General features: G+C 35.7%; 1 protein-coding gene across 7 annotated transcripts in view; it reads right to left on the bottom strand.

Annotated features, from left to right (window-relative positions):
* CHD9 (chromodomain helicase DNA binding protein 9) overlaps positions 1 to 25,868 on the bottom strand; it is a 93,016-nt gene that overhangs the window by 60,816 nt on the left and 6,332 nt on the right. For 4 of the 7 annotated variants that reach the window (XR_008452009.1, XM_054078557.1, XM_054078562.1 and 1 more), the window contains 3 exons: positions 23,987 to 24,070; positions 22,202 to 22,291; positions 15,440 to 17,042 (listed from right to left, as the gene is read on the bottom strand). Coding sequence is in view for 6 of the 7 variants with exons in the window: in XM_054078557.1 (XP_053934532.1) it covers positions 15,440 to 16,876 (1,437 nt within the window). In the remaining variant the exon portion in view is untranslated. Of the gene's footprint in view, positions 1 to 15,439; positions 17,323 to 21,019; positions 21,100 to 22,201; positions 22,292 to 23,886; positions 23,902 to 23,986; positions 24,071 to 25,868 lie in introns of those variants that run through there. The other 3 variants (XM_054078558.1, XM_054078559.1, XM_054078560.1) reach the window with 3 other exon arrangements.

Here is a 25,868-nt window from a genome sequence, read left to right as displayed (position 1 = left end):
ACCTAACCCAAATTAAAATAGACGTGTTGCAGATAGATTAAACAAAAAAAGTAAAAAGAGAGGGAAAAAATCTATTTTATCCACCTTCCATATTTGTTATCTGTAATATTGATAAATGAAAGGCTAACAACTACACAACAGGCAAGGCAACTTTTTTTTCTCTGTTTAATAGTCACTTAAGAACGTAAATTTAGTTAATGTGTACCTCACAAGGCATTTAACACCAAGCTTATACTCAAATTTTAAATTGATGTGGAAATCGAAACATTAATGTAAAGATCAGCAACCTTCCACTAGTCATGTTTCTAAAATGAAATAAGCACCTGCTTTGCATGTCACACACTCTACAATATAAGAAATTGAGAACCTCATCCTGCTTACTCTGCCAAGCTACCGTGTTAGGCGTGTGCCAGTTTTCAGTACCTTGGTGTTCTGTGCCCATCAGGTACCCATTTCTCTTTAGTTCTGGATTGAAATGGTCAATAACTCTGTTCGGAGAGTGGCACGTAATGCCAAAAAAAACCCTCAGCAAATTCTCTCAGGTGCTATTTTCCACATGCACGGTGAGTAACACCAAGTACTTCTGCTGATCTAGGCCTGATGCACTGCATATGTTGTATTCCACCCAGGGGGCTGGGTCCTCAGTGGAAGTACTGCTATACTTAACATGACAAATCTGTGGAATTCAATATAAAAAAATTGTAACGATCATATTCAATTCAACTGGCCTTGTGGATGCACAACAGGTTGAAATCACTAAGCTCAGAGCAATGCCATTCAGCCATGCCATCCCACTACCTCCAAGGATTTTCTAAGAATCTTAATAACTTAATACTCATCCCAAGGGTCAAAACGTTTCAGCAGGAAAGCTCCACTATGTTTCTTTCTTGCACTCCTGGACTGATCTTCCCTGACAACTTTTAAAATTATTTGACTCCTTTAAAAAAAGAGTTGACTTAACTCAAAACTCTATAAATGGAAAGTCAGGTTTCAGTTCACTGTTTGAAACAAGTCCTGTGCGAGCATCTGGAAATAAATCTGTATGATAACTTGCCACATACTTACAGGCAAGAAAATAACACAGATCTTTCTGATTTAAAACCACTAGTCATTAGAGTTCAAAACCCCCAGATAAAGCCCTGCAAATGTATCAATCCATCGCAATCTCACACCAAAGAGACTCTTAGAAGGTACAGGTAAGACAGCAGTTGCTAGAACACATCCTTGTTTTACAATAGGAAAACTTATATTTAATAGGTAAAGGCAGAAAGCTTTGAAAACTGTGGGGAGTGGGAAGCTGCAAAAGAGAACAGCTCTCTCCTGGTTTTTTTTTTTTTAGTGACCTTTTATACTCCAGGAAAATATAACATTAGCTGAAACTGCACTAATTTCTAATCTTTCAGCACTGAACCAATGTCAGTTTAAGTAAACTCTCACACCAGTAACTGGTACTTAAAAGAATAAGCCAAGGAACAATACCGGGGAAAAGCAGAATACGCTGTTAACTTCATTCTTTTCTGTAGGAAACCTTGCATTTCCTCACATGGCGAAATTTAGTTTATTTTTCCATTACATTTTAAATCCAAAGTAAGGGGACTCCCTGAACAGATATTAAATGTAAATATGAAGTGCAGCGAGAGGGGCTAAAAGTAGTTTTTACTGCATTTAAGATCTGAACTTTTCCTTAGACCAAAATATTGAAAAAACAACCTTTCTTGAATGCCTCTCTGAATTCAAAAAGGAAAAAAAGCTTTCATTAATATCATGTTGTCCCTTCAAAAAAATAATACAATAAGAAGATAGTTTATTTCTTAACTTTAAGATTGATAAAGGGAAGCAAACAACAGGAAATCCTTAAATTACTTTTGGCTGGACTAAGTTTGGATTTTGTTCCCTCTGTCCCCAATGTAAATGATCTTTTCATACATTTTCCTGGGGTTAATTTTGAGGCTTTGGAGAAAAGAGGAACAACATACAAATATTTATTATAAAGTTGCAAGAGCAAGCATGACTCCCCCCCAAAAAAAAATTTCATACACACACATATTATTCTATAACAGAAGGATACAGGATTCTATCTTTTTACTTTGTGAACATCGGGTATCTTGAAAATGTAACACATAAAACCAAGCTTATGCTTACTGTGGGCAAGCCTTTCTAGTCTTCCTGCTAACTATCTGCTGATAGCAGATGTGGTAGACATACGAATAAAGAGGGCAGACAATGCCAATATCAATATTTGGGGAGCATGTCATTGCTCATACATTCTTTGACTAAAGACTTTCACAAAAAAAATTTAGCTCGAAAATGTTCAGCCAGGTTGTTGTTTGGCTCTCAGGTCAAGTGACAGCTGCTCAATTTTTATACAGCTTGCTTTTAAAAAAGCAAGGCTATACAACCATGCCATACAAGTTTGTGCATTTATGCTTCCAAGCTGATGGAAATTTCTAACCCATTGATCAAATTTAGTCAAATTAAATGAACAAAAATCTTGGAGATGTCCTTACCACTTACATGAAGCAGATAGACTGGTAGTAAAGAGATACCTTAGTGAAATTAAAAATGAGCTTAGTCTTTTTTGGACCTCGGAGAGTCCACGTAAGACATGGCAGTTACAGTAACTACAAGCTGCAAAATTCAACCCTTTGACACCCCATAATTTACTCATTCTTTCTTGTCTCCCTATTTCCATATAGGGTCTCCTCTGACAAAAGAAAAAGTTCTGCTAAAGCAATGCTAAAGGAGCCTTCCTATTACCTACCTCCTCCTCCCCTTCCCTGAAGGCATGCAAATGCATCAAACCCCAAAACCTGTGGAAATGCTATAGGGACCCATATTTATTCGGAAGAGATTTTGACTAAGTGGCCAAAATATCAGCCTTTTACACCTCCTGTTTTGTTATTCTCACTTTAAATTCGTGCTTAGTAGTATCTAACATTGCCTTTACCTTTATTTTTTTTCTTTCCATCTGTGCATCTGAGCCTCCTACACACGCACCTACTGACAGGACTCCCATGGCAAATTCTACCTTACCTAGATTAAGAAATGACTAAATAAATTCTTTTTAAAGGCCAAATGCTGTGGAGAGTACTCGTGCATTTATGACAATATTTAAACTGTTGTTCATTTATTGAAGTATTGATTTGTCTACACACAGTATCAGTCCCTAGTGTTAAATTATGAATGAAAAGGAATTTTCCAATATATAAATCAAGAGGTATTTATTTTGAGCCAACTGTATTCCTAAAAATTCTGGGTTTATCACTTTCCTCTTCCAAAAAGTTTAATACAGGAAGGTCAAAATTTAAGATAATATACCCTGAAAAGACCCTACTTACTGGACTTCCATTCTGATTACTCAAGCCTGTTTCAGTTCTCTCTGCATAGTAAAAGGGGAAAAAAAAGGAAGACTGCTGCAATAGTTTATATTGTTAACCATCCATTTCAGAAACTACTGCTTACTTTCTACATTTTTTTTCTTTTCAATATTCTAAAGCTCCTGTCCTGAAAGAAACGAGTGTACACGTTTGGTTATTTGAAGGCAGTAACACAATCCACACACTCCTGTTTAAATGCAGAAACAAATATTGCAATATGGTGGTTGAAGTAAAGCTTCTGAAACATAACCTTCTTACTGACGCAAAGGAAGTTGGTCTCTAATGGGAAAGACTCTTTCAGAAACTGCCTGTCTGGAAAGGAACAAGATCTATAATAATACAGCAGCTCACTTTAAGGCCTTATGAGTCACAAAAGGAAGTTAAGCATTAGCACTTTTCCAAAACTGCAAGCGTGATCAGAAAGCAAAACAAGGACACAAATAAAATCCAAGCTTCTATTTCTTTGGAAATACAGGACATAAAAATTCTGTAATCAAGAGTATTAAGAACTATAAATTCAAATGTGTAACAAAAAAAACGTTGAAAACACACCTGAAATGAAATAAACTCCATCCACAAAATAAGGCAAAAGACAGAAATGTTGCACACAGAATATATCAAGCTTTTAAAGTTTCCCTTTTTACTGCAACTTTTATTGCTGTGTTCTTAAAATGTGAATTTTTTAATAACAACTGAAATAAACTCACTGGAAGTCTGTTGCTAACTTCAGCTTAGTCCACAGCTACTATCAAGTGAAACTATCAATCAGATACAGACTCTTGAGTTCAGTCATCTAACTTTAAGGCATTTCACCAGCTGTGAAAGCAACATACCCAGCCAGTACATACAACAGAACGCCAACACTGACCTGAAGTGGCCATCGAAGCTTCCAAGCACTATTGTCATCCAGACAGCAAAGTAATAACATCTGCCTTAATGACCCAATACCAAAATAAATACAAATTGCAATGCACACTATGAAATAAATACTGTGAAAACCAAAGATACAGTCGTGTTTGACCATTACAGCGACATGCAGTTGATAACATACCATACCTATCATTTCTATGTATCAAATTACCTCACATTAAAAACTGGAAAGGGAGTAGAAAGGTGACAGAATCCTTAAAAACACCAATTCTTATGTAAAACAACATAGAAGACACTGCAAAAGTGTGCAGAACAGGAAACAAAATTACAGAAATCTCCAATTAAATTTAAGAGTGCGCTTCCCTTTTTCCATTATCCCGTGTTGCTACCTGCCCACTCAAGTTCTAAACAGCCACCAATTTTGTGTGCTATCAAAAGAGTAATTTTCTGATGTTTTTCATTACCAACCAGAGAGGAAGACCAGGAGACAAAACCCCACCCAAACTACATCCAAAAAGAACACCACACAAGGAGCTTTTTATTCACCTTAGTGCAAATACCCCAGATGAGCTGCAGCACGCCTGCGCCAAGCACACTGAAAAAACAGAAAGGCATACATGTATTTCTTACTCAAAAAGCAACGGGATGCTAATGGTAGCTGATTCCTGTCAAAATGTAACTTCAGTTAGTGTTCCCTCTACATCTCTCATGGGAGTGGCCTTGTAAGAGAACATTTCTGTAATTACAAACAAAACCTCTTTCGTCCTGAGGAAGTTTACTACTGCCACCATTTCCCCCTCAAAACTCAGTGTGGGTTTTTTTTTGTCCCAGAGTCAGAAGTCATTATGGTTGTGAAGAGTTGTAAACGGCAGAACCATCCATGGTCTTTTTTTTTTCCTGTACTCTTCTGCTACTTAAAGGAGTCACTTAAACTGCTGAAGTGATGAAAGCCAAGGGCAAATAGGCAACAGCTATGCAGAACTAGCATGAACCTGCCCACCTTTTGTTTCAACACCTCACCTGTGCAATTGCCTACAGAAAGGAAAGCTGGGCTAGGTCAGGGAAGCAACCACAGATTAAATAAAACAAAGAGACAGAGTCTCTTCCACAACATGTTTTAACAGCGTATTTTACCAAATTCTACTTAAATTTTGTAGTACATTGAGTGCAATGGTAAAATAAAATTCACTTAGAAATTAAGGGAAGCACGTTACTCCTGGCGTGAAGGCTCATGGAACAACATGCTGCAACCTATCACAGTCTTGGTCAGAACCAGTAAATCATGCTACAGTAATAGAATGGCAACCTGATTTTTTAATTTTGTTAGTTTTTCAAACACACATTTTCACTGTTTGTTCATGGCAGAACAGTGCAGTATCGTGGAAGATGACAGATGTGAAAAAAAAGATCTTATGTGATTCCATATTAATAGGGGAATGCTGGATATGAACTATCTTTAAATGCATATTCAGAAAGGCTAGCATGCAAGATCTCTATCTACGATAATTTTATTCACTAGAAGCAGTTAAGCTGACTCAATCGCTGAACCTGGCTGCTTCCGTAATATTCCTCCTTATCTAACAAGAGCAACCAAAATGTTTTTCATGTTTGTAATTTCAGTGAGACAAAAAAATATCAGCTCTTAACTACATTCAAATATACTGACAGAAACTGGGAAAAGTAATTTGATTTATTTTGAATCTCAACAGCTAGGGAGTCACTAATATTATTAAACCCATTCCTGACTGCATAGCATATCTCCATTTAAATTCAAGGGGGGCATACTTCTTTCACTTCAATTCAAACCATCTTAAATATTTGCATCAGCTTCAATGAACTACTTTAGCAACTTTCTGTGCCAGAATCTCCAATACAAGAGACTACTTTAGCATATAATGCAAGCCCAGTAAAACCACTCCTGTTAAATCTAGTTTTCTCAATTAAATATTCCTAAACAAAAGTGTCCCCTCAACTGAGGAGGCAAACTAGATGCCTACAGAAAAGGGATTTACCAAAAAGCAGCAATGGTTTGAAAACAGAGGTTACAAGTCAGAGGACCAACAGGATTCAATTTCGGACAAAGAACAAAACGCAAAAGCAAAAAAACCCCAAACATTTTCCCTAGAAGTTTCCTAAAAAAAATTCTAGAGAAAGAATATAGGATCCAAGACCTTCACAGGGATAAACACTAAAAGAAAAAAAAATCAAAACAAAACAGCAGGGAGCATGAACTTTTGGTAGGGATCAAACAGAAAGGTTGAAAGACAGGTCTCAAGAAACAAACACAGCAATACATTTTTGTCTCAGCTGAGTCCAACTATTGGCAGAAAAGGCAGGACGAGATGCAGTGTAAAGCTCAAGACAAGAAAAATTCCTATCTTTAATGCAGTTTAAGTCAACAGAAACTGCTGTCAACATAGAGCAGAAAGACAGCCTCGTTAGAGACAGCAACACGCTGCCAAGGACATCATCAAGCCCAGGCAGGAGCACAAGCACCTTTGCCCTCCTGTCCCCAACACGCAAGATTAGGTCACCATTTCTTAACATTTCTTGAACTCAATCTGCAATGAGGTACATGAAGCCAAAAAGCACATCGGGCTAGCACCCTAAAACATGCCTCTTTTGTAGTATATAGAGCTGATCACATTTCATAATACCTCATAATTGCAGGTCAAAGAATCCTTCATAGGATGATATAAATAGGAGCTACAAATAGACACATCAAAATAAAGTGACCCGATCTTTTTAGAACATTGTCCTTACTAAACTCAAAAGCAGTAAGACACACATCTGATTTCATCATTCACGTGTTCCTTAATTTACCTGCTTTCCCTTGTGACAACTTGTGCTCCAACAGCTGGCTGCAGCTTTTGACTTGCAAGAACCTAAGTTCATGCTACAGCAAAATTTACACATCAGTCTGAGCCATAACTGTGAGCTGTAACTGGGCCTCGTGAGCAGCTGCTACGAAGATTTAGTGAATAAGAACAACAATCCAAATGTACTGCAACTTCCAGCACTATTTCTTGTCCTTCTGAAGTATGAAAACAGGTGCTGTAAAAGCCATAGCATGCCGCAAATCATGAGAAGCACAAGAGGTATGTTTTTCCAGTAATTTTGCTTAAAATATTATTAAATAATTCTCCTTTTATATGTGCGGTACTCAGCAAAGTAAGATCACATTGCGAAACAGTTGTTTTTAACATTTCTCTCAAGATTATTTTTAAAACCTATCTGTTGGAACTCTTTCAAGAAACAATGTTTCAAACTGTAAAAAAAGTAGCAAAACGCTGAGAACCAAAATATTTGCCATGTCTTCTTTAACACTAAGGCCAACTTCTCTTTACTTTCCAAAATATAAACTGAAACTGAGTTGTCAAGTCATATATATCTTTTCAAAGAGTTTTTCCTGTCATCTGTGAAACTCATTCTGGTTTGTAATTCAACAACAACTGGATAGCGTTCTGTGCACACAGATGATATACCACTAACATTGAAGTTACTTTCAAATACAGATGAACTCCTGAAAAGGGAGTATGTAAAAGATGGGAACATTTTCCTAAAATATAAACTAAAATGCTAGCCTTCACAGCAAGACATCAAGGGAGCAAAAAACACAAGTGCAAACACAAGCCAAATCACCCCCAAAAGAAAACCTGCCACATTTATGGGAAAAAAAAATTTAAAAAAAAAAAATCAATCTCTGCTACAAATTAAACAGCTTTCAGAAACCCAAGACCCATCAACTGCTTCTAGCCTAAAGGTACATTCCTAGATTAATTTCTCAAATTTATTCAAACCAATGTAAGAATTCTCACTGTCATCATCTTAGAAATCCACTCATTTGTATTTATTAGCCCTGAGAGTTACCGAAGTCAATCCACTAAATGCCTGAAGACAGAAATTGTCTTGGAAATCCACGTAAGCAGGAATTTGTGTGATTTTTTAACATGGTAACGAACAAAGAAAATTATGCCTCTCCACCTGTAGGAGGCCATTAGGTGGACAAAGCGCTGGCAATTATTCTGATCTCTCTCTCTATAGAATTAACATAGCAGCTGAAAGAAAATGTAAAACTTGTGTGTACAAAGCACTCAGACATCTGGACAAAAGCCACATGAATTCTAAATGTACTTCAGATTCTTTGGCTTCAAAACCATACTACAAGTTACCATCTTTACAAGTTCTGCTTCTCTTTCAGTAATAACACTTCACTAACACTTTATAAAGTGTTGATTTTCTACAAAATGTCTCAAGATGAAGTGCTGTTCTGGAAGTTTTAGAGGCAAGAGTATGTCTCAAGCTACTCTAAACTATCTAAACAACATTTAGACAAAGAAAATTAGTGGTTACTGGTACTAGTGGATAGTTCCATGACAAGCCCACTTGCTCCGTCTTTGAGGTTGCAGTTCCATGGACAATTAAATTGCCTCTGCTGCAGAAGATGATGCTTCTTATCCCTTGTTACGTCGCCACTAGTGTTTCTATGGTACACAATTCTGTACAACTAAGAGAAGAACTCAATCAGGAACTTGTATTCCTGACAAAACACCCCTGCGAAAAAAAGCAAGAAGTTTCTCTGCACCTGAGTGAGTTTCCCAGTTTCAGTTCATCACACAAACGGTTGCATTAACACAGCAAAAGTGGAAGAATAAGAGGGTTTTTTCCATAACTCTTTTCTCCCTTAAACTAATTATACTTTAGGCATATACCGAACTACAGCTTTAAAAGTTTATAGTATGGGTTGTTTTCTTTAGAAGACAATTTAAGATGGGTTTCGCTTTCTGTTTTCTCTGTAATTAGGTATCAATTCTTCCAGACAGTAAGCTTGCACAATTATACCAATATTCTCACATTACTGAATTGCTTTAGAGTTCTTCAGTGTTAACAAGACATCTTCTTAGAAATAATTATTCAGATTACTCAATCACACTTATTCTGCAATATTATTAAAAAAATAATATCTACTTCAGTTATTTTTGTCAAACAGTCTCGCCTTGATATTTGTAGGCTTACTCCTGTAAGCTGACCTAGTCAGAAGCTTCCTTCCTCTGCTTGCCATCTGTTAACTACTTTTTACAAAAATGTTTCTCTTTTGGCACACTTTAAAGACAATTATGACAGTCATTTAATGAGTGTGCAATTATCTCAAGAAAAATTATATTCTTAATTTATAACAATCATTACGACAGTAAAAACTTTGTTTCAAAGAGGAAACATACGCAAAGAACTGGACAGCCTACATTTCACAAGTGATGAAATTTGAGAGAGACTTAAGAAAGGCAATAGTGATAGCAGAAAAAAGATTCAATAAAAAAACAAAGAATGATGAGAGAATTTAATTCTACCCAACTGAGATGGTAATTACTAAGAAACTCATAAAGCCTTTAAAACACTAAAGCAGATCCACTGTTTCATCCTCCTTGTTCTTAAAAGTCCAGCAATCTTTGTCTTTCCTGTACTATAGTACTCAGAAAGGAAAAACAAGGCAAATGAAAAATGGATAAGTTAAAAATTATAATAAATATTGATCAGTAAATGTGTTAACCAACTGATCTCACACAGATGTCCTTCCTTTCCCCAACCTATGGAATTTGTAATTTTGAAAAGAAAAATATATAAAACGCTTATATAAAAATATAGAAAAGGCAATGCTTCATACACCTTCAACTATGAACAAAGCTATCAAAATATTGCCATCTTCAATGATTAATATGTCGTTGGCAAAAAGCCACAGATCAGCAATGAAAACATATTATACACAGCTATGGTTTAAAAGACTTTGTTCATTCCAGGAACTGCACTACTCAGCTTGGAGATGTTCCCTCCTCCTCTCATTAACCTTGTGCGTTTGGCACAGCTTCATCACTTTAACTCCACCCATTTGTGTCTTTCTTTAAATAATTGACAGAAAACAAGAAAAGCTGTAAAACACAGTAAAAAGAAGGTCAGTGGAGGGATTACTTTCCTTGTTTGTACATACATGATGAACCTATCAGGTGCTGGGAGATGACAACTGAATTCTGCTGCCTCGCTATGGTAGGGACAATTTATTAAGCTCCTACAAGGAAGGTGAAAATTCTTCTTTAAGCTAAGAGAACTAAATTCAGAGAATACTACTCCTGGAAATGTTTAAAAGCAAAGTTCAGACAAAGACATACGCTTGTTGACATGAAGATGTCACCCGTAAAATTAACTGTAATTAAAGGAACAAGAACAATATAAATACAGTGTTAATGCTTAATGGGGACTATACCAGTACTCATTTGCCATTTCAGGAATAAGAAAAAGTTTTTAAGGAGGTTGGTGTTCTGGGGGTGTGGGTTTTATTACATTTCAAGATTACAAGATATGATTTTTAATGCGAACCCCAACATGCAGATGCTTACTGGAACACGCCTAGATTTCAGCTTCCAGATGACAGAAAGTCAGACCAATTCTGACACGTGTATTTCACTGGGCTTGCTCCCACTGAAAACTGACATCCACTGCTTCACTAACAATATATCTAACAGCATCATAATTTTACAGTCTTTGCAACACTTAGGAGCCATAGCCTACAAACCGACTGTGCCAAATAGCCAGTCTCGTCTACAAAGACTTTACAGAAAGTGCGATCAGTTCGTTACTTTAAAATATTTTACATTACAGGCTCACTTAAAATTGAACTATATAGAGGGCAATAAACACCCTCTGGTAAATAACTATATCCTTGCCTTTTATAAAACTCCCAGAACTGCATGTATCAAGTGACTGACTGCTGTACCTTCCATAACTCACCAAGGAAACACATCACTGCTTACTGCACATTTCTCTTGTAACAACTTTACAGTGCAAGATATCATACACAAGTAGAACAGGAACCACAGGCAAAGTAAGAGGTTTACGACTGGAATAATCCAAGTGATGCTTGTCTGTAATAAATTGAGAGTTGATAGAAATGCAAGGAATCTGCTAACACAGGCAGGGGTGAAAGGCCTGTCACTGTTCAGGTCATGCACCTTAGCAGCACATAAGCCTAGGCTTTGATCAAGTGAAACTTGTTCCAATATTCCTATGATTTAAGAACTAAGACTGCCACATTGTCCTACAGCACTTAAGATTATTAACAAAGTATTATTTTCCAGTTCAATCTCAATTATTCTGCTTTCATGTATGTAGCCAGAAGAGATTATTACAAAACAACATACACAGTGAAACAGATGTAAACTTCTCTTAGAACAGTTCATACTTCAGGTTATCTTTCCAACTTCCTTTTTCTTCTAAGCACGCAGAACTGCATGTTGAAGTCTGCATTTTTGTTGTCTTTTTTCAACTTTATGAAAAGCAAACAGATTATTTCACTTTATCAAAACAGTTTTAAGTGGAGTTAAGAAGATCAGAAGGGTTATATTAGTCAAAGCTGAGGCTACATCAATCTTCAGCGTGTTTCTCCATTTTACTCTCTGTTGTCTAACTGATGAAAAATGCATTATGTAAAACCATGAAGCACAATTTATTTACAATTACAATCTAATTACAGCAGGAATAGAAAGTATAATAGCAAAAGACATTCTAGATTGTTTTTAACTCTGCAGTATTACTACACTGAACTGATAGTATTAATTTTAAATTAATTTACACGAAAAGAATAGCTGTACAAATAAAAATGTGATGAGTATGCTGGCTTTCAAATAATGAAACAAGTATTAAATGTTCTTTCTTAATTTTAAATAACTGCAGTTAAAGATCTTTGGTTGCCTAATGTTGGGTCCATTCCAATAGCTACAGTTCATTACCTACTTCATGAAATAAAATGTTCTCTTTTCGGAAAAAATCTCAAACTCGAACTGATGAAAATAATTAAATCTACTAGTAATTCCCCCCCTCGATTTGTACAAAAGCCACTATAAAACATTATCTAGTTACAACAATAAACAGTTCACCTTATGTATTATACATGAAAGTTACTCAAAATCCCTTCCCACCTAACTCCTAGAAGACAAGTTTCCTAAGACCAATATTCCCTCCCTGTCCTTTACCCTAGGTTTTTCCTCTCTGGTTAAATTACACACACTTGTAAAAAGCACAAACAGAACAAACTAATCTTTGACTTCAACTTCTACAAAGTGATCAAAGAATAAAAGTGAGAATTACAACCAAAACCCCTCTTAGAATTGTAATCAGACAAAAGGCAGCTCTGAAATACTTCTTAACTTCATTAACTGCCATACTTTTCTATTACTATTCATATTATGTACACACTGATGCTTTAAAAGAGGCTCCTAAATCGTTTGCATTTGTCACTTCCCAGTCAATACATTCCTCACAATAACTTGACAGCTATCGCTTCACAACCAGTTTCTGAAGGAAATACTAAACATCTGCCAGTTAGGTAAACTCACGGTCACAATCCAATGTATACAATTTACACAATTTATTGGATATCCTAAAAGAATAAAACCCAAACCATGCAGTTTTATAACTGCTTTCTGTCTTGTTAAATTTCAATGTTTCATGAGAAAAATGTAAAAATAAAAGTTTAGATATCTCAAAGTTCATCTGTTTTCACACCGAGATAAAAGATGAAATAACCCCCCCTAAAACCTTAAACCTGAGAATTCTCCACAGTTCTCAGAACTTTCCCTCTATTCCCAGCTACAAAACAAAACATTAAAACTGATCGAAGTAAATCTTAAAAGGTTCCAACATATACAACAGAAAAGTCACAGCACCAGAAAGTTTATTAGATCTACTTTTTGCCACCTGGCTTGTATTCCACACACTCCTCACAAACCATAACCCCTGGACTTCTTGCTGCCCCCACTTTTCATAGAACTTGCTTCCTCTTCACCCTTCACTCCAAGTATGCTCACGGTACACCAATAACTTCAGTGCCACTGTTAGCAGCTCTGGGTTCTGCTGCTCCACTTCCTGGCAGGGAACCCAAGCACAGCTCCCTCTGCAGTACTGTATGCACCGTAATAAACAGGATCACCTTTCACTAGCAGCTACTATACCACACGTCCTGAGGTTAGCAAGATAACTGACAGGAGTAGCTACTAGAGCTGTGCCCTTTTCTTCCCCCATCCCCGGCCCAAAAAATAAGACATATTTATTGAAACCAACAGAACTCGTTCTGCAGTCAGCTAGTTGAGCTCTTCTCAAATACACAGCCATACACACATTCTATTAACAACACACCACAGTTTTACAGAAAAAATTTCACTGGTAGGAATTGAAAATGACATGCTCCATAAACATAAGCAGAAGTTGTAATGGAGAAGCTATCTACTGAACCAAGACCAAAGATTAAACATGTTAAACCCTTATCTCTACACTAATGACATAAAATTAGAGGGGGGAAAAGGGTTGCAGTGCCTCCTTCACAGGCCTGCCTTGTGCAAACTAAGTAGAAGCAAGAGTTAGTAATGAAGCTCCTTTGCTTCCCAATAGTTCCCCTGCCAGCAAGATACCATTCTATATTGTCAGGTAGAGAGAATCTTCGGAGAAAGAACACAGAGAAGTGATACAGTTATAACAAATTGTTAAAAGCTGTCTGCATGTACATATTTGATGTTAGAGTTGCCTCTATTTTGAAATGCACAGATTGAAAACATTTATATTTCCTTCCCCAAATGCAAGCTAAACTCCAACTAGAACTTAAAACAGAGTTTAAAATAAAAATTCCTACTTCCACGTTTCACATGTACATGGATTTCAACACACAGCCTCACAATTTTGGAGGCCCTAGAGAACACCAAGTGAATATCTGCATTTATCATATAGAAGCTACTGCTCCTTCTGCCAAACCACCTAATTGAAGAAATTTCTGCCATTCCTGTCAGATCAAATTTGGCCTCGAAGCTACCAAGCAATGCCAAACTGTGCTAATATTAAGGTATTAACTTACAAGTAAAACAGTCACTGATACCATTCTTTAAGCATTAACAAGGAAAGCCACTAAACCAGTCTCCAAAACCACAGCAATAGCTTAAACGATTGATAAACTTTAAAAGCTGAAAGAATAATTAATGGTGCCTTTGGTTATGAAGTCTCTCCTACATTTAAGACGTATTTTCTTTTGATTTAGAAATTGAGCTGAAAAATCTTCAAGGATCTTGCATATGCAGAAGTTTCTAGTAGCTGTAATAAAAACATGCTTTTGTTGGTTACCATGTCGTGAAAAAATACATTTAATTGTCCTATTTTGTTTGTTTTCAAAAAGCTTAGCTACCTTCCTAAGAGACCAAAGCACCAGAGTATATTTCAATTTACTGACACTTACACACTTCTGATAAAAGAGATGATGATACAGTTGAAGATAAAGGTCAGCATTAAATAAAAAGTGGACTTACTATCTCAATAAAAATTCAGTATGGTACATATCTTATGAGCAAGCAATACGAAAAATCAGGCTGAAGGATTAAGGGATTGTCATTCTGGACTCTTCAATGCTCACACAACTTTCATTTCTCACAGACAGTCTGAAAAGCACTGCGCTGTTTGCAAAGTTTGATCCTCTCGTACACTATCACAAAGGTACACTATATTTTTATGCCACTTTGTCCTCCACACAGAGGGCTTGAATACTTGCAGTAGATGTGCACGTTACAATAAAACAATCAAAGTTCTCTGGATTAGCCAAAAGTAACCAAATCAAGCACAGGCATAGCCTTTTACATATTTTCTGTTATTACTAATCACATCCAAAGAAACAACAAAACAGTTTGTATTTTTAGCTAATAAGCACCAGCACAAACATACCAAGTAAAGGACTGAGTAACAACAAAACCAGTGCAACCTCAAAATGAATTAGCCGTGCAGCCTTATGAAAGCCTTCAAAAAATCTTGCTTTAAGTACCTTAAAAGACAATAAGCTTTATATTTGCACCAAAATCATACACCAACCAATCTTCTCTGCTGTACCTAGGAAATATAAGCAGCAGAAGGACCAGTGCTGTTACCTCTGAAGAAATATTTCTGGTCATATAAATCTTGTTTTCTACAATGGTGAGAAAATAACAGGAGAACGCAAGGTCTGCATCAAAATGGTTTGGTTTTTTTCCTGAACAAGCAGTTACTTAAATTTCTTTAGGGTCAAACAACAACAGCTCAGAGGATTCAGTTACCATGCTTTGGCACAAGCACCAGTCAGTATTATTCAACCAAATCAAATGGCTCAAACCCTTGCCTCCCCAGGCTCTACATACCTGTCCTCGTGAGGTTACACGACTTCTGTCTGGCAGATGCTGATTCGTAACTGAAGAATGCCAAGGATGGTTCTGACTATGAGTCTGTGCCCGAACAAGATCAGACGACCGCGTTACTTGTGGTGGGGTTATATGATGTTCTAGATCGTGCTCTAAAACATGGCTTGTGCTATCCTGAACAAATGCAGAATCATCAAACTGTGGCAGAAGGTCTTCCTGAAGGAGGTCATCCGGGTCAAGTCCTGAAAATGGTTCATTATGTGTCTCGACCTGATGAAGTAAGTTCTCATCTAAAGATGTAAAACCATTGCTTTCAATAGGGTCAGTGAAATGGCTTATCTGAGAAGCAGAACCAGCAGAAGCTGGAAAATTAATATTCACAGGAGAGAGTTTTGAACTACTAAAGTTGCCCTGAGGATGTGCAGAATGCAACATTTGAAAACTATTTGAATTTAAAGGTGTATTAGGATTCAACATGTGCTCAGTTGTTTCTTGCTTGGTCCCTGTTTGAGATGTAAAGGCATCGCTTCCAGTGAAATCAGAAATAGAGTGTGTCTGCTGGCTAGTAGAAAGAGCTGTTGTAGATTGAAGAAGGCTGGTAGGAGAAATGTGGTTATTAGAGTAGGAATAAGGAGACGAAAATTGTTGGCTATTATTGACAGAACATGGAGTAATAGTTGGAGACTGTCCATCAAAATTTCCTTCTTGATTCCCACAAAAATGTATTGAAGCACTTGCAGTTTGAGAAAACTGTTGAACAGACAGAGGCTGCTGTGAAGTTGATGGATTAGATATTGGAGGTGGATGGTTAACACTGACTCTGTGAGAAGTAGGTACGTTAACTTCCATGAAGTCTTTTGGCTGATTCAGAGCATCTTGCCCCGTGTTGTTTCTGCTTTGTTGCGACTGTAGCGAGGCACACTGATGCTGCGGTTCATTAGCCTGAAATAAGGCAAAGTCATGGTGTGCTACAAAGCTTTTGTTTTGCTGCATAGACTGAGAATGTCCTTGGTGAAAGGGGGACCCATTTTGATTCGAAACAGTTGTGGCAGTCTGATGACCCCACATAGGACTACCATCAGCCACATCTGGAAACATCCCGTTAGACTGGTTTTGTGGATGAATTGGTGAACAATTGAACTGAGAGTGTGGTGATAAGACATTGTCAGCTGAGCTATTAAAAGACTGATTTACTGAGTGAAGTTTCAGTGAATCATACTGATTCAGCTGATCAAAGTCACTCATCTTTTGTTGATTTTGAGCATCTTGCACATGGTTTAATGAGTCTATGTGCAAAGGTTCAAATTCTGCACCCAGATTCAATTCATCAACAAGTGAAACAGGTCCAGGTTGAACAAAGGCATCATCTGACAAACCTTCTAGGGTCTCACTAAAAAGATTGGCATCATCAAAAAAATCCATCATAGGATCAGTCATCTTGATAGGTCTGTACTGCTTTTTCTCTCAACTCCAAACGGAGTCAATTTTAGCTCTCTGCAGTGAACAGAAACAAATGACATCCAGCGGTCACCACCTTATCCAAGGCATGCCAACATCCATTAGTGCTTCTGATGAAACATTCGTCTTAAAGTGTTAAAGAAACCTATGCGAGGGGAAAAAAAAAAAAGGGATAAAAAAAGAGAAAAATTACTTCCGCAACTCTCCTCATCGCTCCTTCCCCTCCCCAACATTTTTACAAATTTTTGATATTTTGTTTATAACTTCAAAGTTCAGTTGAATCAAAAATCACTTAAGCTATTTTTACTTATACTCGATGCCCTGTGAAGCATTTATCATTTTTGTACCTTCATAATTAAAGTAATATTTGGCATTTTAGATGTTTCATTTTTTTAATGTGTTTTTCCCTATTACCTAAGCACAATTCTAGATTCTCCTCTTCAATTTCCGTTAAAACTACCAAACAAAACTGGGGTTTTTAGTATTCCAGAATTAAAACTTGTTTGTTGAAAGAAATCATGTAATACAGAACCATTGTGAACATTTAAGGTATGTTTAAACAATAAACTTGAGAGGTTCTAAATGCCATTTAGAAACAAAACTACCTTGACTGCAGTAGGAAAAGCTGAGACATCCTGTTTCTTCTATTTAAATTGCATTGAGTAAGAATCTGAAACTTATCTTTAAGTTATCTTCACTTATTAGAACTCGTATTTAAAGCAAAGACAAGAGGATGAATACAGTGATACAGTCAAGGATGAATGCAAGAAAAAACTACCTTTGGTTCAACAGAATGTATTACCCACTTATTTAGTTTGGAAACACAAGTTGTTTTTTCTTTATAGTTACAGTAAATAATTCCATTTTACAGCTATTTAAAGTAGACAAAATTTGACATCTTTGTACCCTCTTGCATTGAGAATTTGTGATGAAGTCACACTCATTTTAGAAATTAAATTCATTCTAGTATTTTGAATGCCCAAATTCTCTACCTGTATTATATACCGATTTAGTATTAATCTTTATCCAGCTTACAGTTACCAAGATTCTTCCACAACATCAGTGTCTAAGAACTGCTTGGTCCCATTCTAGACCATAAAATCAGTACCACAACAGAGGCACAACCTGACAAAGCAATTGGAAGACTATGCTTGTTGTATCTGATCTAAGAAGCTACTGCTCTCTGTAACTAGAATTGCTTCAATAATATTTACCAATTATAAGATATATGGTAAATTCCGAATTTTCTATAGTTGGATTTTGCTTCAGATTTTTTATATATAATAGAACCCAGAAGCATTCAGCAATATTTCTTACTAGTATTTAGTTTCTCCCTTTGTGTTTTAAACTCTCTACTTCGTATCAATCAAGCTGATTCTACGTAGAAAATTTATCAACTGATAGGACTGCAGAATACCCACAATCTTATGGTTATAGAATAAGATCATACATTAAATTCGCTATTCTATAAAAAAGTATTTATTTTCTGTTGTTTTTTTAAATAAGATGAATTTTTCTATACATTAATTAACAGGAAAGACTAACTCTATCACCCAAGTTAAGGTGAACGCATTTCAAGGTTTGCCATCTTTATATATGCTAAAGCATCCACAATTTAAATAGTAATTTACTTCAAATTGTCAACTGTATAATTTAGTCTTTTGAACAGAACACAGCATTTTTTTCAAGAAGTATTAAGTCACTCGCAAACACACTTGAATCAGAACAGAAACAGCTCCCAACTCTTGGTTTTTTTTTTTGGTCCAGTAACTGTTCATTAAACTGAACACCTGCACTTTTTGTAATCTACTGGTTCTTAACAGTAAAAGATCTATTTTAAATTGAAGTATTAGAACAGAATTAATTATATAAAAGTAGACCTTGAGGTCCAAATGAATGAATAAAACCAATTTCTGCATAACCCACAGTTATCGTTTAAAAACAAACAATACTGTATTCTGTATGGTCTAAAACCGCTCTTTTCAATTACAAACAATATAATTCAATGCACTATTGTTGATCTTCTCAAATCTGCAAAAGCAGCTCTCATGCACTACTTCAGTAATTCTCACTTTTTTAAACTTTACTATGTTTTTCAAACTGTACTTATCGTATTCAATACCGCTTGGAAACGAAACTGGAAACTACACTAAGAGTTTGATTCCTTTCCTTAAGTGCATGTGCAAAAAGAATGAATCAATACTAGAGCTAGCTTAGGAAACTGCGGTTTCAAGTTAATGCAGTTCATGTAATTCCTTGCAAGGGTGAGAGGTGGAGACAAAAAAAAAAACAACTTCATCTAATTTGGTTGTCCATCAGAGTTTAATCTCAACTTGTTGTTCTTGTCAGAAAGAATGACCAAGAAGAAATAGTCTAAAGGTCCCCGAGACATGATCCCCTTTTATACTATGTCAGCGTGCGGTAGATCAGAGTTGAAAAAGACAAGCTGTAGCTACAGACAAAAGCAAGAGCAGAAATGAAAGGAATGGTATAAGATTTAAAGACCAGAAGAAAAAGACAGAAAGATTTATTTTACAGAATGCAAGGAAAAAGTAAGAACACATAAGAAAGCAGAACAGAACCAAGCTACCAAATTTTGCTTTCACAAAAATGAAGTTGAGTAGCAGTAAAAGACAAGATAATAAAAACTACTGATGTGTTTTATTGCATTAATTGCATTGTTGATTAGTTTGATGAAGTGACAACAGAAAACAAGCTACTATAGTTATAAGCAAGTAGCTCAGGTAAAGTTTTAGCACATCACGATGAAATCCACTCTTTTATCCTTTGATAGACTAAGTATCACTGCTTCACGACTGATATGTGACAGTACCACAGATAAGAGAAAGGCAGTGACTTTGATGGCCATTTTTCACAAGAAGGTGTAACAGTGGCCGTCCAGACAAATAATAGAAGCTGTCTCAAATCAGCTAAGGACAAGTTAGTAGGCACAAGGAATTTAAACTGAAGTCAAAAAGCATGACATAACAGAAATTCACACCACAGGTAAAGGACACAGAAGGGGCAAAGACAGATAGTCCTAACTGGAGAAAAGCTTTATGCTAGATGCATTGAAAATGCTGGGTTTTAAGGAAAGCAATGCAACCAGGCATAACAGACTTGCTTCCAAACCAGAGACTTGCCAAAGAGACTGGAACAGTCTTTGTTTGCTAAGTTCCAAGTAGCATACAACAGCATGACAGGTTTGTGGTTTGTACGATTTGCCCATATATTAGCAGATGGAACATTGTGTCAAAAGAGGTAGACAGTATAGTGTTAAAAAAAAAAAAAGATACTAAAAACCCTGATCACTTCTAGACAATATTCAGATACGATCCAGAAATGATAGACATTCTCTCCTCATATTAAAAATAAAACACAATTAAACCATAATTGTTTGTCAGATTTAGTTATAACTAAAGCTTTGGCCAAGTTAAAAAAGCTGCTGTAAATTAAATAACACAGAATTCACTTCCCACTGATGCGCCAATATCAATTATATTCTATTATGGATTTAAAGATCAATTTACCAGTTAAATTTGAAATGCACAAAGGGGCAGCACAATCTCCTCTAAATCCCAGAAATGTAGAAGATTAAAAAAGAACATTTAGATATTTGGTAGAGATGAACTCTTTTATTCCCTAACAGAAAGGAGTTAGTAAATCTTTGTACAGAAGAGTGCAGTGTTATTAGAAAGCTTTCTCTTATTGTTATCACTAAAATAAGGATGGGGTAACCTGTTTAATTAAATATTAAAATACACATCCAATTATGTAGAAAAACATGCAATATTCATTTGAAAATTGCTTTTCATAGGTATGCATTTGTAATTATTTTCGAGTAATGACCCATCCCTTTAGTAAAATCACACCCTCAACATACCAGTTATGTTTAGAATTCTATTCTGCTACAGAGTTCACAGACATCATACTTCAAAAGATAACTTAAGTACCCTGTATTTTGATTTGAAGATTAGGAAGAGAAAGATTTGAACCCAACGGTCCTAAATTAAATTCTAGGACTAGGTCCATGGCTACGAATACAGTTCCAGCTCTGAGTTAGAGCATAAAACTGTCCTTTATGTGCTTGTCATAGTAATTCAGAACAGTCTGCTCTCATACCTACACTTGCTTTGCTTGCACCAAACTCCTCATGTAGTTTGTAGTTTCCCTCTCTACTCCCCAGACATGCACAAGATCCCTTCCACCACCTCTCCACCTTTCTCCTGAAGCAGGTAGCCTCTGGGAAAGAAATATTAAAGATTTACAGGGAAAAAAAAAAAATCAGTAACTATCAATTGTTATGGTCATTCATGAAAGTCTAAGTAAACCAACATGCCAAATGACATTCTTCCAATGCAACTGAAGATGAATTTGTACCATACTCAAAGACATTTGCCTTCTCTGTGAATGGGTCAGCTTCTTGATTGAGAGCAGCTTTGCTTAGGCTGAACAGAGCAAAACCATACCAAAGGACATCGCAGAACTCTCTGTACAAACAGCATGATATCAGGAAGTCTCACAGCATGTTTGGTCCACTTACTATACTTGTTCAAGAGATCCGTTTTAACATTAAATTTTAACTCAAGATAAATTCATAAAGTCTCAAAATGATTTTTCAGCAAGCAGTGCTTAATATATCCAGAGAGAACATTATAATAAATTCTGTAATGTATTAAATCATCTCAGCTTATCTTTAAATTTAGAGACCTACAAAACCTAAAAATATTAGTAGCACTTGGAAAAATTCATATTTTCTAGTGACATTTTATGGTGGTTTTGTTTCTACTGTTTTGAAATAGGGGTGTGCAATACCACAAAGATTGTTCAGATGAGACAAGGTTTATTACTGAAAAAAAACATTAATTTTTTAGCTGCACAAAATTCACATCCTTTTATTTTGTTACTTTCCAGCATAGAGTTTCTCTCCTCCCAAAACTCCAAATTCAAACAACGTACAGTGAGATGCCCAATTAAAATTTATAGAACTGTTGCATCTATCAGAGAAGCAGTCATAAATCACAGGCCATTTTTTTAATTATTTACCTATATACCACCATGCAGTTTCTCTATCTGTAATACTAGAAGTGAATTAAAGCACTGATATTTAGATATACAAATTGCAAAGTTTAATAACTAGCTTCAGTCAAAAGTAAAAGCCAGCACAGGCACCTGAAGAACCCTACACCATAATAAGTATCTGATTAACCTATAAGATATAAGTTGCTTAAATCTTCTAAATTAAAAATATATCACAAGATACTTAAGAGAGGGGCCTAAGTCAAGATAAAAAAACATCCTTACCCATGAATATAGAACACATCTCTTCGACGAAGAATGAAGAAGCTCAGAGATATGCTTTAAATCCAGATGGGATACCTCATCATTAGAGACCTGAAAATGAAACACGGTACACAAATCACACAATAACCAGCTTCAGCAGTAAATATTCAAATGCAATACTTAAAACCTGAGTCAATACCATAAAACCAACAACAGCAGAATTAACACACAATCACCAGTAGCCAAGGTTTTATAAATGCCTGATTAATAGGCAAGTGAAGTGCTCATTTTGTAGGGCCACTAAAAAAAAAAACCCCAACCTTACAAGCCTCTAAGTTGAAGGGCAGTTTGTGCCAGAAAACTAAAGATTTTCAGGCAACTTTAAGACATAATATGAGGACCAAAAATACAGGTTTTGAGGTTAGCTTTTAAACCTGTCAATGCGAAAAGCTCTGTATCTTTTACGAGCAGTACAGTGTTACGTACTGACAGACGCATTTGCCCAAAGGAATTGACACTGCCTTTCTAAGGGAGCATACTCGCACAACATTTTTATCCTACTCCTTGCCTCCTCCTACACAGAGGAGTTCAGCTTGCAGAAGGTCTCTTTTAATCCGCTAGATGCTTGTAAACATTATAGTGTACAGGAAAACGTGCATGGGGTGAAAGTAAAGGCTTCTAGAGCCTGCGTGTAAAAGCCTCAAAGCGAAGAAAACACCCTCTAACATTAAAAGACACATGAAACGTTAGTATATGAATTCACATACATTCTAGACCAGTGTTTTTCCATAAACAGTGCTACCCTACCAAAAACATGATCATTCTCTCTAAGGCACAGCATCCTCCAACTTGAACAAATACACATTTCCCTCTCTCTAAATAGAATTTCTTGACGATGATTTCTTAAATACCTTTGCAACAGTATTAATACAGTTGAACCTTCAATCTTGATTAAAAGATAAGATAGCATCTATCGCTGTATTACAAAGCAGATGTTAACATAAAGATTATTTCTTCACCCCACATCTTTGAAACAATGTTGTAATATGTCAAACGTAAATTGGTTAGAACAGCTATGAAAAGCTTGCAATGTTCCAGTAGAAAATTATTCTACACTAATTCAGTATATAAGTTACTACATTTATTGTCCTTTTATTATTCTCTAACTTCAAGACTTATTCTAACATTTCTAAACTAAAATGTCTCTGCTACACCCTAATATGGCACGATTTAACGTGCAGAGAATTATTTCTAAAATTCATAAAAATAGCGTGTGCCCAAACACAAACTTAGGTGAAGGCTGTTGAAGTACTTCCATTCTTGTCTGCTATGTATGTGAAGTGGTATGAATTTTTTATCAGAACAGCTGGAAAGCTTCCTCTACTTATTCTTTTTTCTATACAAGAACTGCCACCACATAAGTAGAGCTCACACCATGCAGAAGTCCTCTGCACATCCAGAAAGTTGAATCAAGTTTGAAATTACTTAACTGTCAGGTTTTATGGAGCACTTCAATACATTTTTTAATTCCTAAATGTCTGTTTATTTAAAAATTATTTGTTGACTAAACAAAGAGTTTACAACAGATAAATTAACTGAATTGAGACATTCAAAAATTTAATTTTCATTAAAAAAAAACCCCGAAAACTTGCACTCAAGTAATTTCTCCTAGCTCTCCTGTAACTACGATATAATACAAACACTACCTTCAATTCTGGGTTATCCAAAACATAGCTGGTTTGGATGCTCCCTCAACTGAGTTCTTTGTGAATCCTCAAAGTAAAGAGAAAACAAGACGTTTCTTACTCTTTAGGCCAGTGTCCACTTGCTTGAACAGCTTCCAATATGGAGACAATTGTGGAGTACTTTTTTTTTTTTAAAAATCCTGTGCTGAAAAGAAAAAAAAATATAACTAAATATATATTCATCAGATCTATAGTGTTTTTTTAATGTAAAATACAAGCAATACTTAAGACAGCAGAATCACAGAAGATTATAGTAAGTGCCAAAGAGAAACACACACAAAAGGAACATAAAGCTTTATTAAGATGTAAAATGGGATCTATCTCCACGCATTCTCAAATAAGCTATATTGCACGTGAACTTTTAATTACATATATATAAAATATACAAGTGTATATATAATCTCTTAAATAAGATATGATAAAAAGAGTGTTCTGTAAGTCTGCTTCCTTGGAAGAGGGTCTTAAAACTTGCTTTTAAACCCTGAATTGGGAGAAGTCACTGATTTACAAACAAAGGTTATACTTTATTCAACAGAACCAAAACTCAATTTGTTATAAGCACACCTTAAGCTATACAAGCACATTTTAAGCTACCCTAGAATTTTTTTTAAAGATTATCCTCCACAGCTCAACTAAAATAGTGTCTTCATAAAATACCAAAAGAAAAATAGACATCTCCTTAAGTGCTTCTTATTAAATCCTAAAGAATCACTATTATCAATAAAAAATTTTGAAAAATATTACTCTAATTTTGGACACTAAACCAAAACCATATACACATTACTGTAATAGGGAATAAACAAATAATTTCAGTTAGTTTAGACTAACAATCCCAATTTCTACTTTTTAAAAGAACATGTAATTTAATAAAATAATTTAGTTTAGTACAAAGCTGTCGTGTGGTCTTAATGGCCTCAGTATTTGCAAATACCTTTAGAAAACCTAGCAGCAGCAGTTTAAGCAGTTAGGACTTTCAACTATCCCCTTCACCTTCTCCAAAGGCTATTGCCCTCAAAAGCACTGCCTGCAGAACAAAACATGTACGTGTGCATCAGCTGCCTCACTGTGCAGTCTCCCAATTTAGTTTGTTAAACAAACCCATTACACTTGGCATTAAAATGGTTGAGGTGTAATCATACATTCTATTTTGTGATTTGTATTTTGTGGGAATTTAATTGCAATAAAGGGACAAACACAATACAGAAAATTACAACATCTTAATTTGCTAAAAGGGACATTGAGTTTCAAAGACATTGAAAGTTTGGAGAATATTCTTGAAAAGAACAAAGTTTATCTCCTAGTCAGTTTATTTTAGTGAAAATAACTTCTAAGAAGTTAAGGGCCACAACACTACTGAAAGAAGCTACACTAGCAACTAGTTCTGCTCTTCAAACATCATTGCCTTTTCATTTCTCCAACCTATACCTGTGAAGACTCATGAATTTAAGGACTTCATTGAGTTCCTGCTTATTTTTCTTACACAAATAACATCATTTCCCAATGTTCTCCAGGTTTCAACACTGCTAAAACCAACTTTTTTCATTAGGTGATCTGCCCACAAATCTTAGCCGGTCTGGACAGAATATGAATGTCTCTTTTTATGCTCTTTAGTTGTCAAAAAGTGTTAGAACAACATATTCAGCCTAACATATTTGTACTTTACAGGTGAGTTCTGGTCTCTACAAAGGTAGTTACATAAGCACCTTTATAAGTTTAAAAAGTAAATCCTCTTGGTGCTGTTCAGATTTCTGATGTAAGCATTATACAGCTTTCTATAGTGCTGTCATAAATTTCAGCATTGCACCTTAAATTAGACCTACAAGATACGCTTCTGAATTCTGATATCTTGCCTGAGGAACTATATTGCCATTTTAAGATGTAGAGAAACGTCTGCATTGAAAAGCAGAAAAAAAAGCCTTCTAGTTTGCCGATGTGGCCTAAAC

Source organism: Cuculus canorus, chromosome 13 (assembly GCF_017976375.1).
Source record: "Cuculus canorus isolate bCucCan1 chromosome 13, bCucCan1.pri, whole genome shotgun sequence".
Lineage (NCBI taxonomy): Eukaryota > Metazoa > Chordata > Aves > Cuculiformes > Cuculidae > Cuculus > Cuculus canorus.
The sequence above is the reverse complement of the archived record's forward strand: the minus strand, read 5'-3'. Positions and strand labels throughout refer to the sequence as shown.